The sequence below is a fragment of the Sphaerodactylus townsendi genome, linkage group LG01 (assembly GCF_021028975.2).
Source record: "Sphaerodactylus townsendi isolate TG3544 linkage group LG01, MPM_Stown_v2.3, whole genome shotgun sequence".
NCBI classification, from domain to species: domain Eukaryota; kingdom Metazoa; phylum Chordata; class Lepidosauria; order Squamata; family Sphaerodactylidae; genus Sphaerodactylus; species Sphaerodactylus townsendi.
In genome coordinates, this window is record NC_059425.1 from 51,092,091 (window position 1) to 51,106,358 (window position 14,268).

At 49.2% G+C, this 14,268-nt stretch overlaps 1 protein-coding gene across 1 annotated transcript in view; it reads left to right on the plus strand.

The window, feature by feature from the left end:
- The window catches only part of THADA (THADA armadillo repeat containing), a 190,898-nt gene that overhangs the window by 104,872 nt on the left and 71,758 nt on the right, over positions 1-14,268 (plus strand). Inside the window, 1 exon segment of the mRNA XM_048483022.1 lies at positions 6,891-7,059. Within this exon segment, the coding sequence (XP_048338979.1) occupies positions 6,891-7,059 (169 nt within the window).

A 14,268-nucleotide genomic window follows, 5' to 3' on the forward strand; every position in this document is an offset into this window, starting at 1 on the left:
CTCGGGCCACGCCCCCAGCCTCAGCAGAGGCCTGAAGAGCCCGCTGACTGCGCGGGTTTCCCCTTTGCCCTCCAGGGAGGGCAGCAACAAGCGGCTTGTGATTGCTGGTAAGCGATGACTAGTGTATAAGCCGAGGGGGCATTTTTCAGCCTTAAAACAGGGCTGGAAAAACTCCACTTATATGCAAGTATATACAGTACTTTGAGAAAGTAAACAAATGTATAGATAACAGTGGTCCAGTAGACATTATATTTGTGGGCTCTCAAAAGGCTTTTCGTAACGTTTAACACCATGATTTTGTGCTGTGTCCCTGTCTTCTAACATCTGAGCCTAGTATATCTGTAGTAAAGTAGGAGTCTCTGCTATTTACTTAGTCCAAGAGAGAAATCCAGGCCACACTTAGGAGGAGGACTCTATGCTTGGCTCTGTCTCTGACCCTAGTGGCTCTGAATTACTGAGCAAGAAACCTGACTTGGCAATAATCACTGAAGGTCATTCACTCTCCTGTAATGTCCTGGTTGGGAAGATGGGGGCGGGGTGCTCTGAAGGCCTTTCCACATAAAGCCCTTCCTTAGGTGTTCTATAAGTATACATGGAGCTTGACCTTGCCTTGGCTTTTCATTGCCAGGTGACCTTTGTTCAAGGTCAGAATTCTTAAAGTTTGGGTCTGCTTGGTGGATGTAGTCGTGCCGCGAGGTCAGCGTAAGAACGAGACGAGACGCGGTGATTTCATCTGGTGGAGAGCGCCAGCAACGGGAGCGCGGGTGTCCGTGTTCCAAGCGACTCTCCCGTATGCTGGTTCCTAGCACCTTTTATTATGATTCTAGCGGGGGCGTGTAGAAGGGCGGAACGGGGGGAATTCCGGGAGAGCGGGAGAGCGGGGGACTGAGAGATCATCATGTGATGCATGATCTCACCTGGCTGCTACGTGCGGAGAGGAGCATCGGCGTCTGGGCCTAATCCTCACCTGGGGGCAAGGCCATTGTCCCTTTGTCCGGGACACCCGGTGGTTGTGAGCCAGGTAGTTCATGACCTGTGACTCATCGGGGGATGAGGGGTGGGGGAGCGGTGCGACCAGAAGGCCGCAGGAGCGCCGGTGTGCCGGCGCTCTACTTACGGTGCTGCTGGGTCAGCAATGCATCCCTACATCTCCCCCTTTTTTACATTTTAGAAGGGAGGCCGAAATGTTAGGGGGCGATTTAGGGGGACGCTCGTCTCCTCCGCCGTTTGGCCAAGCTGGCCGAGCTGCTTGTGCAACATTAGGACTTGGTTGCGATGTAAGGGAAAGTCAAGGGGTTTCTTACACATGTTACAGGCAATATTAGATATACATTGAATGAAACAAGATCCGACAATGAGGCACACAATCAAGCCAATGCAGAGCTGTACAATAGCATCTCAACCATCCCCGGTGCCAGCTCCAGAGGGCTGACCACCAGCGGGGTAGAACGTCATGCTTCAGATTAGATACAACATCTTGCAGTTCATGCACCTTTACATGAATCAAATGGGAATTATCAGAAAGATTAAAACAACACATATTATGTACATTCTCACAACCTTGGTGATGCAATAACAACAAATAATCAATAGCGGCACGATTATCTAAAGTCACTTGATCGAAGTTCCGGCTGCTCGGAGGCCCGGGCATCCAGAGCAATGGAGTTGGAGTTTATGGAATTCGCAAGGGCACAGGCCACCCGGCCAATGGTCTTAGCGTTGTAGAAGCGAGTCGGGGACTCCCACTAGGGAAGTCGCGAGGGAGACGAACTCCGCTTCGAGAGGGCAACCGCATCGCTCCGGCAAGAGGGGTCGAGGGGCAGGAAGTGGAGCGGCGGGCGGCGGCGCCCGGAGCTCCTGGGGTGGAGCCTGAGGCAGGACGATGGTGAGGCGACTAAGGCAACAGAGAGTCCCGGCAGAGAGCCGAGCAGGGATGTAGTTGAAAGTTCTCTCCCCGCAAGTCCAGAACCAACCCTTCCCGGAGCAAGATGTTCCCGACCGCGGGGAATGTCCTCTGTGCGCGTGCAGTTCCAGTTGGCGAACCGGTGAATGGGCCCGGGTTGGTTCCTCGTCGCGCCGGAGATGCGGGCGCAGGTGTTGGATTTGTGATTTGCGACAGTCTTGGTGACAAGGGAGAGAGCGCCGGCCGGGAGGGCTTGGACGACGGGTCCCCAGTCAGCGCTCATAGAGTACTCGATGGATGAAGCATTCATAAAGGGGCTTAAGCCAGACTCCGCTAGGAAGTCTCCAGGGGCTTTGCAAACGGGGAGCAGGCAGGAGCTTAGCAGGCTCCCGACTCCTAGGTACTGGCCCAGGCAGAAGGACGAAACGTTGGCAGCGGCAGCAAATTGCTCCCAGATGTTGGTCTGGTCAAATCTCGTCAGGGGGTGGCCGAACTGCCACCGGCAGGAGGCAGCAGAGCAGGCAAAGGATGGTGGCTGTCGAATTGGCAGTGATGATTGCAAAGAGGGCTGCACAGAGGTTCTCGGGCGTCTCTGGGTGGCCTTGCTGGCGCAGCAGCTCTTGAGCTTGGCTGGCGGTTGCTTTGACATTCCCCCAGGTCATCCGGGTCTTTGGACCATCTGGGCGTCGGTGGCGGCGTTCCCGTCGAGGCCGCTGGGCGGGATCCTCCAGAGAGATTCGTTCCATCTCTGGGATGGGGTCGGTTTCCTCCTGGCGCCATTCCATGGGCTGGCCTGTCATGGCGAGTCGGGATCCACCGGAGATCTGTAGGAAGAGGGACTGAAACACACCCCCTTCCCCAGGTTATAGGAGGGGGCTGGGTCTTGCCGGGCTTGGAGAGCCGATGGCGGAAGGTCAAAATCAAGTTTATTGGGTTTAGTTTTTGATATAGGACGGCAGGCTTATTTTGCAGCCTGCGTAAGGGTTGCTTTTAATGCAGTCTACTGGGGGCCGCCCACTCCTCTTTCTTTAAATTGTTTGACAGGAAGGGCAGAGGGTAGGCGATCCTGATGGAAGCTGGCTTCAGGGCGTCATCAGGGTGTGTCAAAGCAAGGGTCCGATCCTCGAGGAAGGAGGGGCAGGCGGACCCTGGGGGAATTGTGGGTATGCATGCTTAATTTGCAACACAAAGGAGGGCTTGGATGCGCTTTTGGGTGATGGATGCATCCGGAGACAAAGTAATCAGGCGATTAGGGGTAAATTGCACACACAAAGGGGGTTGGTTCTTTCTTTGCGGGGAAAATGTACTTACCGTGACCTTGGTGGTTAACGCTGAGAGGCTGGAATGGTGCTGAATTTGTAATCGAGATATCTTGGGGAATTGCCGCCCGCCGAAACCGCTCCTTAAGGGGCGGCTTCGGCCAAGCGCCTGGCCTTGGACGTGGTATTGATAAAGTTGCCAGGCGCTAGGCAGCCACAAGCCAAACAGGTTTGTTAGGGGCATAGTGGTGGCAGCCCCTTTTTTAACCTGGGGCCTGTCCTAGCAGTGCTGTGGTACCAGGATGAGCGCAGATTTTAATCCAGGGAGGGCCAGTCAGCCACTCGGCCCTCCTGCCTTTGCTGGTTGAGAGATAGAGGGAAAAGAAAAGAGAGAAAAAGGGGGGTAGTTTCCCTGCGGAAGTTCGAGAATGAGTTCGGAAGGCACAATTAGGATCTATGATCTGTGGGATGAGTTTATCCATCCCAGACTAGGGTCGTTTTGACCTGGCTCATGAGGTCCCTTCCCCAGAGATTGACATGGATGTCCAGAACGATGGGGCGGACTGTGAGCTGCCGCTCGAGCCCTGGGCTGTGGACCGTGAGCGGGCGGATTCTCCGTCTCGCGGTTTGTTTTCCCTTCACCCCCCAGATGTGCGGACAGGTCTCGGTTGGCCACTGGTCAGGCCACTCGGCTGCTCTGATGACGGTCACATCAGCGCCGGTGTCCACCAGGCCCTTGAACAGACACCCCTCCACGGTGAGCTCCAGATACGGGCGGGAGCTTCCGATGGGTGTTTCCACCGGCCAGCGATGGTAGTATTGGCTGTGCCCTGATGGCTGCCGGGGCTGCGTGGCCTTTATTGTGTGAAGCGGCAGGCAGCGCATGGGGCAGGAGGAGGATCAGCTGCGCGCAGCTGGTCCCACTGGGCAGCTCCTGCGGGATGTTTGTCCAGACTTGGAGATGGATGAGTCCCTGGTGCGTGGAGTCAATGACTCCGGGGATGATGAACAATCCCTGCTCAGCGGCGGAGGCCTTTGGAGTCATTGACTCCACGCACCAGGGACTCATCCATCTCCAAGTCTGGACAAACATCCCGCAGGAGCTGCCCAATGGTCCCGGTAGGGATGGGGTCGCCATATTGGGTTGGGGCGACGAGGACCTCGTGGGGGAACTTAAAGGAGATTGGCTGGGTGCACATGAGCGAGATGCCACGAGAGGGGGGTGGTTTGGGTGTGGGTCTTGGTGTTTGGGCCTGCTCTAGTACTCTTCCCCTTGGTCCTGGGCTGGGGAGATGCCCGGGTGCGAGTTTCCCGACGGGCAGTCGCTTCTCCAGTGGAAACCTTTCTGGCACAGGGGGCACCGGGTTTTTGGCGGCCTCGGGGGCCTTCGCCTCTTGGGGGAGGACCCTCCTCCATCGGGGTTGTAGGCCCCCCCGCCGGGCTGCCTACACTCCTCCCGAAGTGTCCTGACCTGCACTTAATTAAAGCAATCACCTTGGGGCTGTCCCCTGGCGGTGGAGAGAGCTGCGGCAAGGAGGCTAGCTTGGTGGGCAGAGGATCCGATGTCCTGGCAAGCCTTAAGCATGTCGGCCAGTTCCGGATCTTTGCCTAGGCCCATGATTGCCCTACGGCACTCAGTGGAGGCGTTCTCTTTGGCGAGGCGCATGAGGAGCTCGTTTTGGGCCTCCTCGCTATCTACCTGCCTCTTAAGGGCCTCCTGGAGCCTGTTCACAAAGTCGGCGTAGGGCTTCCTTTGGGTTTGCCGGATGGCGGAGAAACTTTGGGTAGGCTGGCCAGCATTAGGGACCTTGATAAACGCCTTGTAGGCGCATTCCGAGGCGACCGTAAGGGTGGCCTCTGGCAGGACAATCTGATCGTTAGGATTGGCGAAGGCATCGAAGCCGTAAAGCTGTGCGGCGGTGTAGGCGCCGCCTGAGGCGGCTCCCCTAGCGATACACTGCTGGCGGAACTCACTTTCCCAGATCACAAATTGTGCAGGCTCAAAAGCATGCAAAAGGAGGTTTTCCAGTCATCCGCAACAATTAGGTGATTCCTTGCAACTGCTTCTAGCATGCCTCTCACATAGGGGCTGGTGACTCCTATGTCCCGCGTCGCTTTGGCGGAGTTCGGTGAGGATATTATAGCTTAAAATTTTCGACAACCCGTCGAACAATACCATCCTCCCCTCGGTATCCGTGAAGTGAACGGGGCATAAGGCGAAGAATATCGGTATCGTCTTCCGTCAGGGTTTCCTTTTTTCGCAGGTCGTGGTTAATACCGTTCTGCGAGGGTTTTGAAACCCGCCATTACGTGGCGCCGACGGAGGTGCTGTGGCTTCAGAAAATGAAGGCGGAGCGAGGGGAGGGGGCGGTCGAGCCGCGGGAGAATTTGAAGGAGGCAGGGGAGCATTGGGGGCAGAAGGAGGACAGGCGTCCAATTTAGAGGATAGAGAAAATTCCGGGTGAAACTGAAGTTGAAAGATCGAAGGAGGGCGATGCCTACAGCAAGGGAGCCATAGGTCTGCAGGCTGATGGTGACATAACATTGTCTCCACGTCAGTAGCAGCGACACCGGCGCGCGAGGCTCTGTGCGAAGAGTGCGCCCGATGTTTTCCCAATCCTTAAGATTCAATGTCCCCCCCTCCGGGTACCATGGACATTGAGCTTCAATCTCCTCGACCAATTTGCGCAGCTCCCCTCTCTTTACGGGACCCTGCCGCGTTTCGCTAACGCTTTTAGCCCGTGAACGTGCTAGACCTAAGCCCTGCTTTTGCATGCTCCCAGACTCACCGGTGTTCCGTCGGACGAGAGAGTGTCCTAGGACTCGAGTCCCTGGATGCGCCGATCCAGCGGACGGGCGATACCGAAATGGGGGTCCCTGGATGCGCCGATCCAGCGGACTTCGGTACCGCGGCCCTTTCCCAGGCGACGGTGAGCAGGGTGGAGGTTCGAGGATTCCCGGGTTTCGGCACCAATTTGTAGTCGTGCCGCGAGGTCAGCGTAAGAACGAGACGAGACGCGGTGATTTCATCTGGTGGAGAGCGCCAGCAACGGGAGCGCGGGTGTCCGTGTTCCAAGCGACTCTCCCGTATGCTGGTTCCTAGCACCTTTTATTATGATTCTAACGGGGGCGTGTAGAAGGGCGGAACGGGGGGAATTCCGGGAGAGCGGGGGACTGAGAGATCATCATGTGATGCATGATCTCACCTGGCTGCTACGTGCGGAGAGGAGCATCGGCGTCTGGGCCTAATCCTCACCTGGGGGGCAAGGCCATTGTCCCTTTGTCCGGGACACCCGGTGGTTGTGAGCCAGGTAGTTCATGACCTGTGACTCATCGGGGGATGAGGGGTGGGGGAGCGGTGCGACCAGAAGGCCGCAGGAGCGCCGGTGTGCCGGCGCTCTACTTACGGTGCTGCTGGGTCAGCAGTGCATCCCTACAGTGGAGGCCCTCAGGCTGGCCAGTGTAGAATACTGTGTATTTTGTAAGTGGAGTGAAAGTAAGTTAGACTTCATTTATAACATTTTGTGCATTTCCACTGTGAAAAGCATAAACTCCAAATTCGCATGTTTCTGTTTATAATATGTACAGCCTCCCTTAGAATCTCCATATCTGGACAAGTACTGCGTGAAAATGATTTCTTCATGTATTGACTTTGGTTGAAAAAACAAAACAAAAACTACAGCACTTTATATATGTTGGATCTAGAAATCATCTCTTTTTTCCCCCAGATGTGGTCTATCTGCTGTGTATCGCTCCCGTGAAATGGCTGGTCGGGCCCTTGTTCCTTTTATTATGACAAATCAGGTGCCACAGACTGTGAAGTCTTTGTTGGCAGGTCTACCAGACTGCACTGATTCTTGTGTGAGACAAAATGCTGTTCATGGAACATTGATACAAGTAAGTTTTGGCTGTTGCAAAATGCCTTTAGTATCATAATTGTTTAGTGCTTTAAAAATGTATTGCACATTTCTCACAAAAATGCCAGTGTTTTGTTGTATGTCCAGCATTTTAGTGCCAAGCGGAATTGTGTTTTAAGTGCCACACTGAAACTGGTGAAATGTATTCCTGGCCACTTTTGCCACCTGTTTATCCAACAAAAAGCCCATGTCCAGCAGCATCCCCAAACTATGAACCTGCTCCTTTAAGAAGAGTGCATCCTCATCCAAAACATGGAAGAAAAGCAGTTGTTGGGCCAGACAGAGTTGGTCAGGACAAGACATCTGGAGGCTCTCGAATCAAACCTAGCCCCAGTGAGACCACCACAGGGCAGCACTGTTAGTCTTCAAGAACTTCAGAAAAAGTTATGGAAAATCACAAATAGACCTGTTAGCAACATGACACGATCAGCAACTAACCAGATTCTACTCACTGTTTCCATGAGGTACAGGCAGAAAGGGGGGGGGGGGTGCAGTCATTCAGAAGTGGCATCCAGATCTTCTTTATGCATTCCCACCCCTATTTGGATCAGAGTGGTGATAAACAAGATAAGGAGGGAATGCACAACACCCCTCACTGGTGAGAAGGGCGTGGCTTTCAGACCTGGTGAGTCTGTCCCAGGTGCCACCTTGGAGATTGGCAGCTTGGCAGGACTTCCTTTTTCAGGGACCGATTGTCCATCTAGATATGACATGGATGCAGTGAATGGATAGATTTGGGAAATTCACGCTTCCTTGAGGAGGAGGTGGATGTCATGGTACAGGCCTGCAGAAAAATGACCGGACAAATGTACAACTCTGTGTGGCTGACCTTCAACAATTGGGCAGAAAAAAGGCATTGTTATCTCATGTTGGAAGCATGAGATAAAGCTGTTACCCATATGTTGGTGGCAGCTCAGCTCAAATCTCCATATAGCTTCTCCCGCTTAGCTATTAAAAAGAAAGGAGACAAGGTGGAATCTTGCAGAACTACATATGTCAGATTCAAATGGGGCTAAGCAGCAACTTCCTAGCCTCACACTCTGAGAAGGACTAGAACCAGTGCAGAACAGTGGTTCTTAGTCCCAGCCATGAAAGGTGGCCCAAAAGGATATCATGATTGATGGCATCAAAAGCAACTGAGGGTTCCAGGAAAACTGACAGGGTTAAACTCTCACTGTCCATTTTGTGATGCATGTCATCCACCCAGGTGACCAAGGCTATTTCAGTCTTATAACAAGGCCTGAAACTAGACTTGAATGGATAACAAACATATGAAATGTTTGTATTCCAGGTTATTAATTCAGAATTGCCAAGGTGGGCAAATCAGGCCTGGCTTGCTTGATGAAACCAAGGCCTAGAACCTTTTATTGTGCACATTAGTTACTTTCTCTCAGTGGTGTAGGACTCTCTTTTTTCGCCAGTATGAAGTTCAATAAAGGCCTTGTAGGAGCAGTTGGTAAGTGAGGCTGATAGAATCTGAGTTGAAGAGAAAACGTAGCCAAAATTTAAGGGTAATGAACCACACTTTAGTCTCAAGCAAGTGCTGGCCAGATGGAATCTGAGTTGAAGAGAAAACGTAGCCAAAATTTAAGGGTAATGAACCACACTTTAGTCTCAAGCAAGTGCTGGCCAGTGTCATGAGCCGGACCCTGGGAGATTGGGAATCAGAAACAGAGCCAGGCAGCACCACAGACCAGAAACTGGCTCTTCACAGGGATGTAAGTATAGATTTTTTATGGGGGGAGTTTGGAGGGCTGGGCCATGCCCCCACCCTCCCCTGGGGGCATGGCCATGCTTCCCCAAGCCCTGCCCCCTGGTCCCAGTGCTTATAAAAGCAGCTCTCCAAGGCCAGGGACGGCAGACTTCCCTGGGCCGTCCCCCCCCCCCAAAAAAAAGCTGGGCTCCCAGCCGGCAGCCAGCAGCCCCTTCTGCCTTCCCATCTGGGCAGAGACGTAGCTAGGGAAAATGGAGTCCGGTGCAAAATCTGAGTTTTGCGCCGCCCCCCCCCCCCATGGGCAACCGGTGTGATGCTGGAATCCATCCCCAAACAGCATCACTTTCAATGGTGTTTAAACTAGAGAGCCCAAATTAAATCCAACTTAAAGGGAGAAACTGGGATCCCCAGTTAAAACAACATTTTGGGGTGGATTATCCCCCACCCTGAAACAGCATCACTTTCAATGTTTAAACTGGGGACCTCAGATTCTCCCTTTAAATCCATGCCGAAGGGAGTGGATTTAAAAGTAGAATCTGAGGAAATTTTGGGGGTGCCTGCTGTCAGGAGTGCAATTGTTAAGCTAGCAGCACCAAACTTTCAGGGTACCTTTAGGAGACTCTCCTAATGATACCACGCAGGTTTGGTGAAGTTTGGTTCAGGAGGTCCAAAGTTATGGACCCTCAAATTTGTAGCCCCATCTATTAGCTCCTATTGGAAACAATGGGGGATGGGGGCACCCCCTTTGGGAGTCCATAGCTTTGGACCCTCTTGACCAAACTTCAAAAACTGGGTGGTATCAGTAAGATACAATCCTGATGATACCTCCCCGGTTTGGTGAAGTTTGGTTCAGGGGATCCAAAGTTATGGACCCTCAAAATGTAGCCCCATCTTCTGCTAGCTCCCATTGAAAACAATGGAAGATTGGGAGGCCATAACTTTGGGAGGCCATAACTTTGGACACCCTGAACCAAACCACACCAAACCTGGGTAGTATCATAAGGAGTATCTCCCAACAAATCCCTGAAATTTTGGTATTGCTAGCCTAAAAAATGTGCCCCCTGCAGGGCAAAAACCAAAAAATCATTAAAAAATACAAAAAACACACAAACGGAGGGTGGAGTTCGGACATGCAATGGGGGGGGGTTGAACCCGAGAACCCCCCCTTACCTACGTCCTTGGCTCTTCAAAAGAAGATTCGAATAACAGAACCAAGCCCTTTCCTGCTAGCCATGGCTGAACCAGATGCAGTGCAGATGCAGTGCAGACTGTTGTGGGACTGCCAATCATTCTCCATTTTAAGTTTGAAGATGCTGACCTTAAAGAAAATTTCAAGATAAACAGGGCTATGGAAGAGAAATAGTAACAAACTCAACAACATAACAATTCAGCAACTTAAAAATGTACCCGCGTTTGTTAAAAGTAACTGGTCCCTTAGGTGCAATAAAAACAAGCATGTACCATAATGATTTTTCAGATTGAAAACCAGAAATATAAAGGGCCATAATTACACTTTTTAAAATTGTAATAAACAATTATAGTGATTTTAATTATGGGATAAGGAATTGAGAAGAGGGAAAACTATCTTCTTACAATTCTCTTATCACTGGTGTTTGAATTAAGAAATTCTTAGAAATGGCCTAATTACAATGTGAAGTGTGGCTAGCAATGTTGAAACAGCGAACAATCTCATAAGCCTTGCACAGCCTTTTCTCATTTTCAGACTATCAAATATAGACAAATATTTTCATTGTAAAGCTATAAATCCTTCTTATCTCACAGATTTCTTTCCATTGGGCAACTAATTTTAATAGAAACCATTCCGTGATAGTCACTGTTCATTTGAGCATCAATAGCCATGGCCCCAGACTCGACTGTCCAAGTCCAGAACTACTTTTTGTGGATAATGTGATTCTTTTATCCTGCTCAAGGGTGGGTTTGAAACTTCTGCTTACCTGTTGTCAGGTCTGAAAAATATAAGTTAGCTTCTTGTTTATCATTGTTAGTTTTTATCATTAATTTTAGTAGCTCTATCACCACTACACATGTGTCATCTCTCTCTGTGATGAAGAATGATCTGGATTACATCTTAACTTTTTTATTTATCATTCATCTCTTGTGGTGAACTTAATATTAGTAATAGAAATGCTACTTATAAAGTATAATGATTTCCTGAAGGTATTGACTACAGTAATTTTTTAAAATTAAAAGCAGATTTAGGGGAATTAGTTATACATAGTAATATAAAACACTTGACAGGTACAAAGGCACTATCAGAAACAAGACGAAGTTGAATTGAAGGTAAACAAAAGGATCTTGTTCGATTACTGGTATAAATAGTAACATTGACGATGCATGTGAAAAGAGATTGATGAAAGGATATATTTTGAGAAAATATGGAAATTCATTGTTCCACATGTTGTATTTGAGTGGGTAACAGTATCCAAATGAGCAGGCACTAGATGTACAGCTGGATAGAGTTGGAAGATGTGAAATAGTTGGTGAAGTTGACTGTTGTTGGGGTGGTGGTTTGAAAAGTCACAAGAGTTATGAGGCATTAGAAAGTGAACATTTAGAGAGATTAGTTAGCATGGGATGAAGAAGAAAATTCTCAGGAACCTAATTTGGGAGTGGGAGCAGGTTTGTTCTAGCAGAAATGTTGAATTTGTTATTGGGCATACAGGGAAGTAAGATGGTCATGTAAACTTACAGTGCAGAGGAACTTGAGAAAATGTCCAGTTGTGTCTGCAGAGGAATAAAGACCCTTGATTTTCTCAGTGAAGAGGTTAGTATAGTTTTATAATTTACTTTGAGACATTTTAAAATGTGGAAGCTAGATTATATCAGGGTAGTATTATTACAAGAGGGAGTCTCAAGACAGTGGACTTAGATTACAATAACTTGAAGGGCAAAACAGATGGTAGGACAGGAGAGATCCAGGGAGGGTTTTGTTAAAAGGCGGGAGAGGAATGAAGAAATCCAGAAAAGGAGTGAAATCTGGAAAGGGAGCATTCAGAAGAAAGACTGAAATTGTTATCTTTGTCTCTCCCACATAATCAGTATGGAAGATGTCAATTGGGAAGGAGTAAAACAAGGTCTTAGTTTCTCACTGTGATTTGTTTGACTTATATACTTCTCTTCCAATTTTAAACATATTTTTGCAGAAGATAAAATACCTGGCTAAAGTACCTAGCAATGAGCATTTTTTATTTGAATGTGTTCTTTCATTTAAATTGTCATTCATAACATGAAGTGTTCACGGTACTTTAACTTATGTTATATAGTTAATGTAGTATACAAGGCATAAACGATAACATATTTAATTACAGTTCTCTTTTAATGAACGAATTAAACGGAATTGGTGGTAATTGAAAAGAGTAAATAGACTTCATTTTCAGTGCTGATATGCCTTAATAATTTTCTTTGAAGAATAAACTAATTTAATTCTTATAATCGGTATACGCTGTGTGGCCAAAATGAAAAAAGCAAGGAAGGCAATAATTTGTAACATTATTGCAAAATTAACACCCTGTCCTGTTTTCAGCAGTGGTTAGGTATTAGGTTCCTTAGTGTAATTAATGAAAATACATTTAAACTCCTGTTGCAGATTGTTGTGTGAGAGTTAGCTGACCTTCAAAAACATACAAAGGTATGTGTAAGGGTTTGGTTAGGCTGACCAGACATCCCGCTTTTGGCGGACAGTCCCGCCTTAAAACAACTTGTCCCGTGGGTTTTTTCAAGTGTCCCGGTTTTTGGAAGGCTGCTGCACTGCCTTCTGGGGCACAAGGCAGTGTGGCAGTCTTCCATCGTCTTGCATTAACCACAGGAGCGCCATACTGACCTTCTGAAGGAACGCACTCCCATTTTACTCGCCCCTGTCACAGGGCCAGAAGCGGGAGGCGCCCAGAAAGGAAACCGAATGTCTCCTGCGGCCTTATGTGCATGTCCCGCCCGCCTGTCCCGGTTCACAAAGGTGACCATCTGGTCACCTTAGGTTTGGTACCCCAGTCAATAACAAGACTTGAGAATGGCTTCAGGAGCTTTATTAGAACTGTGTCTGACCCCTATGGCCAGGTAGCTGAGACTGAAGCCCCAGCTCCCTGGCCCCAGTATAAACCTTACAGTTATAGTCAGTTAACCCCCACCTTTGCATTCCACCCATATCAGCATGAGAAAGGACAGTTGAAGACAGTTGCGGTAGATACATTGTTTTGGGAATGTCTTGGCTTCTCCCCGGGAAGGGGCGATTAGGGAGAGTCGGTGGACTCCATTCACTACATTACTGCAGTAATAAAAGGCAGGGCCTCTGGCCTTGGGCAATGCTAATACAAGTCCAGCTGCAGCCAGACATGCTCGGTCATGTCTTGTGCGTTTTGGCAGGCCCGGAATGGCGGGGCCTGACAGTTTGTGAAAAGAGCATAAGCTAGTATGTTACACTCAAGATAGAAATACATGATTTTGTTGTGACAAGCAAAAGGTATGCCTTCCTCCCAATTCCAGTGATATCCAAGTTGCATCAGAAGACACAGGAGCAATAGGTAGAAGTATTAGTGGTCACACCATTCTGGCCAGGTAGACCATGGATCTCAAACTTGTGTCACATGTCATCAAGACTTCTGTTCAGACTTCAATCTCACAGGGACTGACTAAATTAGGGTCCAGTCTGGCACCTAGGTTGCAGCTGACCACTTGGAGGTTGAAAGGGGCCTCCTCTCCAAACTAGTCTATAGCAATGAAGTCAGAGACACTGTCCTTGCGGCCAAGAAACATTTGACAAACAGTTTACATGGCGATTGTTTGTTAAGTGGTACAGGAGCAAAAGTGGCAATCTGCTCCTTTCTGGGGTAAACAACCTTTTGAGTTCCTTCAGGATGATGTCCAAGTTGAACTTAGAGCAGCCTCACTGAGGAGCCAAGTTTCAGTTATTACCACCATAGTACCTACATTTGATGGATGGGTAACTTCAATACACCCACATATATGCAGGTTCCTAAAAGGGGCTGCATACATAGACAAACCTGCATACAAAGACAGCTGTGTCTTTACCCATCTCTGGCAGCCCTTGGGGAGCCTAGCAGTGAAGTGCCAAAAGGGGGGAACTCATTCTCTGCATTGGCTCATGTACCCACGAGGACATACAGTGAGTAAGAATTTTGTCTGGACTTACTATTGCCCCCCTTTGCCATGCAAAGTTCCTATCTCACACCCTTCCTGACAGGATTAAGAGCGCACAATGACCCTGCTCTAGACAGTGTTCTCATCTCCAGCCCTGGACCATACACCCCTGCAAAGACAATGGATTTGTTAATGTTCTTGCCTGCCCAGGATTTTATAAACCCAATGCTATTTCCTCTGACTAATCTCTTTAACAGCCATCTCATTTACATTGTCATTGTTCTATAGCTGTAATTTCATCAGCTACCTTTTCCCTTCCAGTCACTCCCAAACTTGGACCATCAAGCTGGTACATCAACC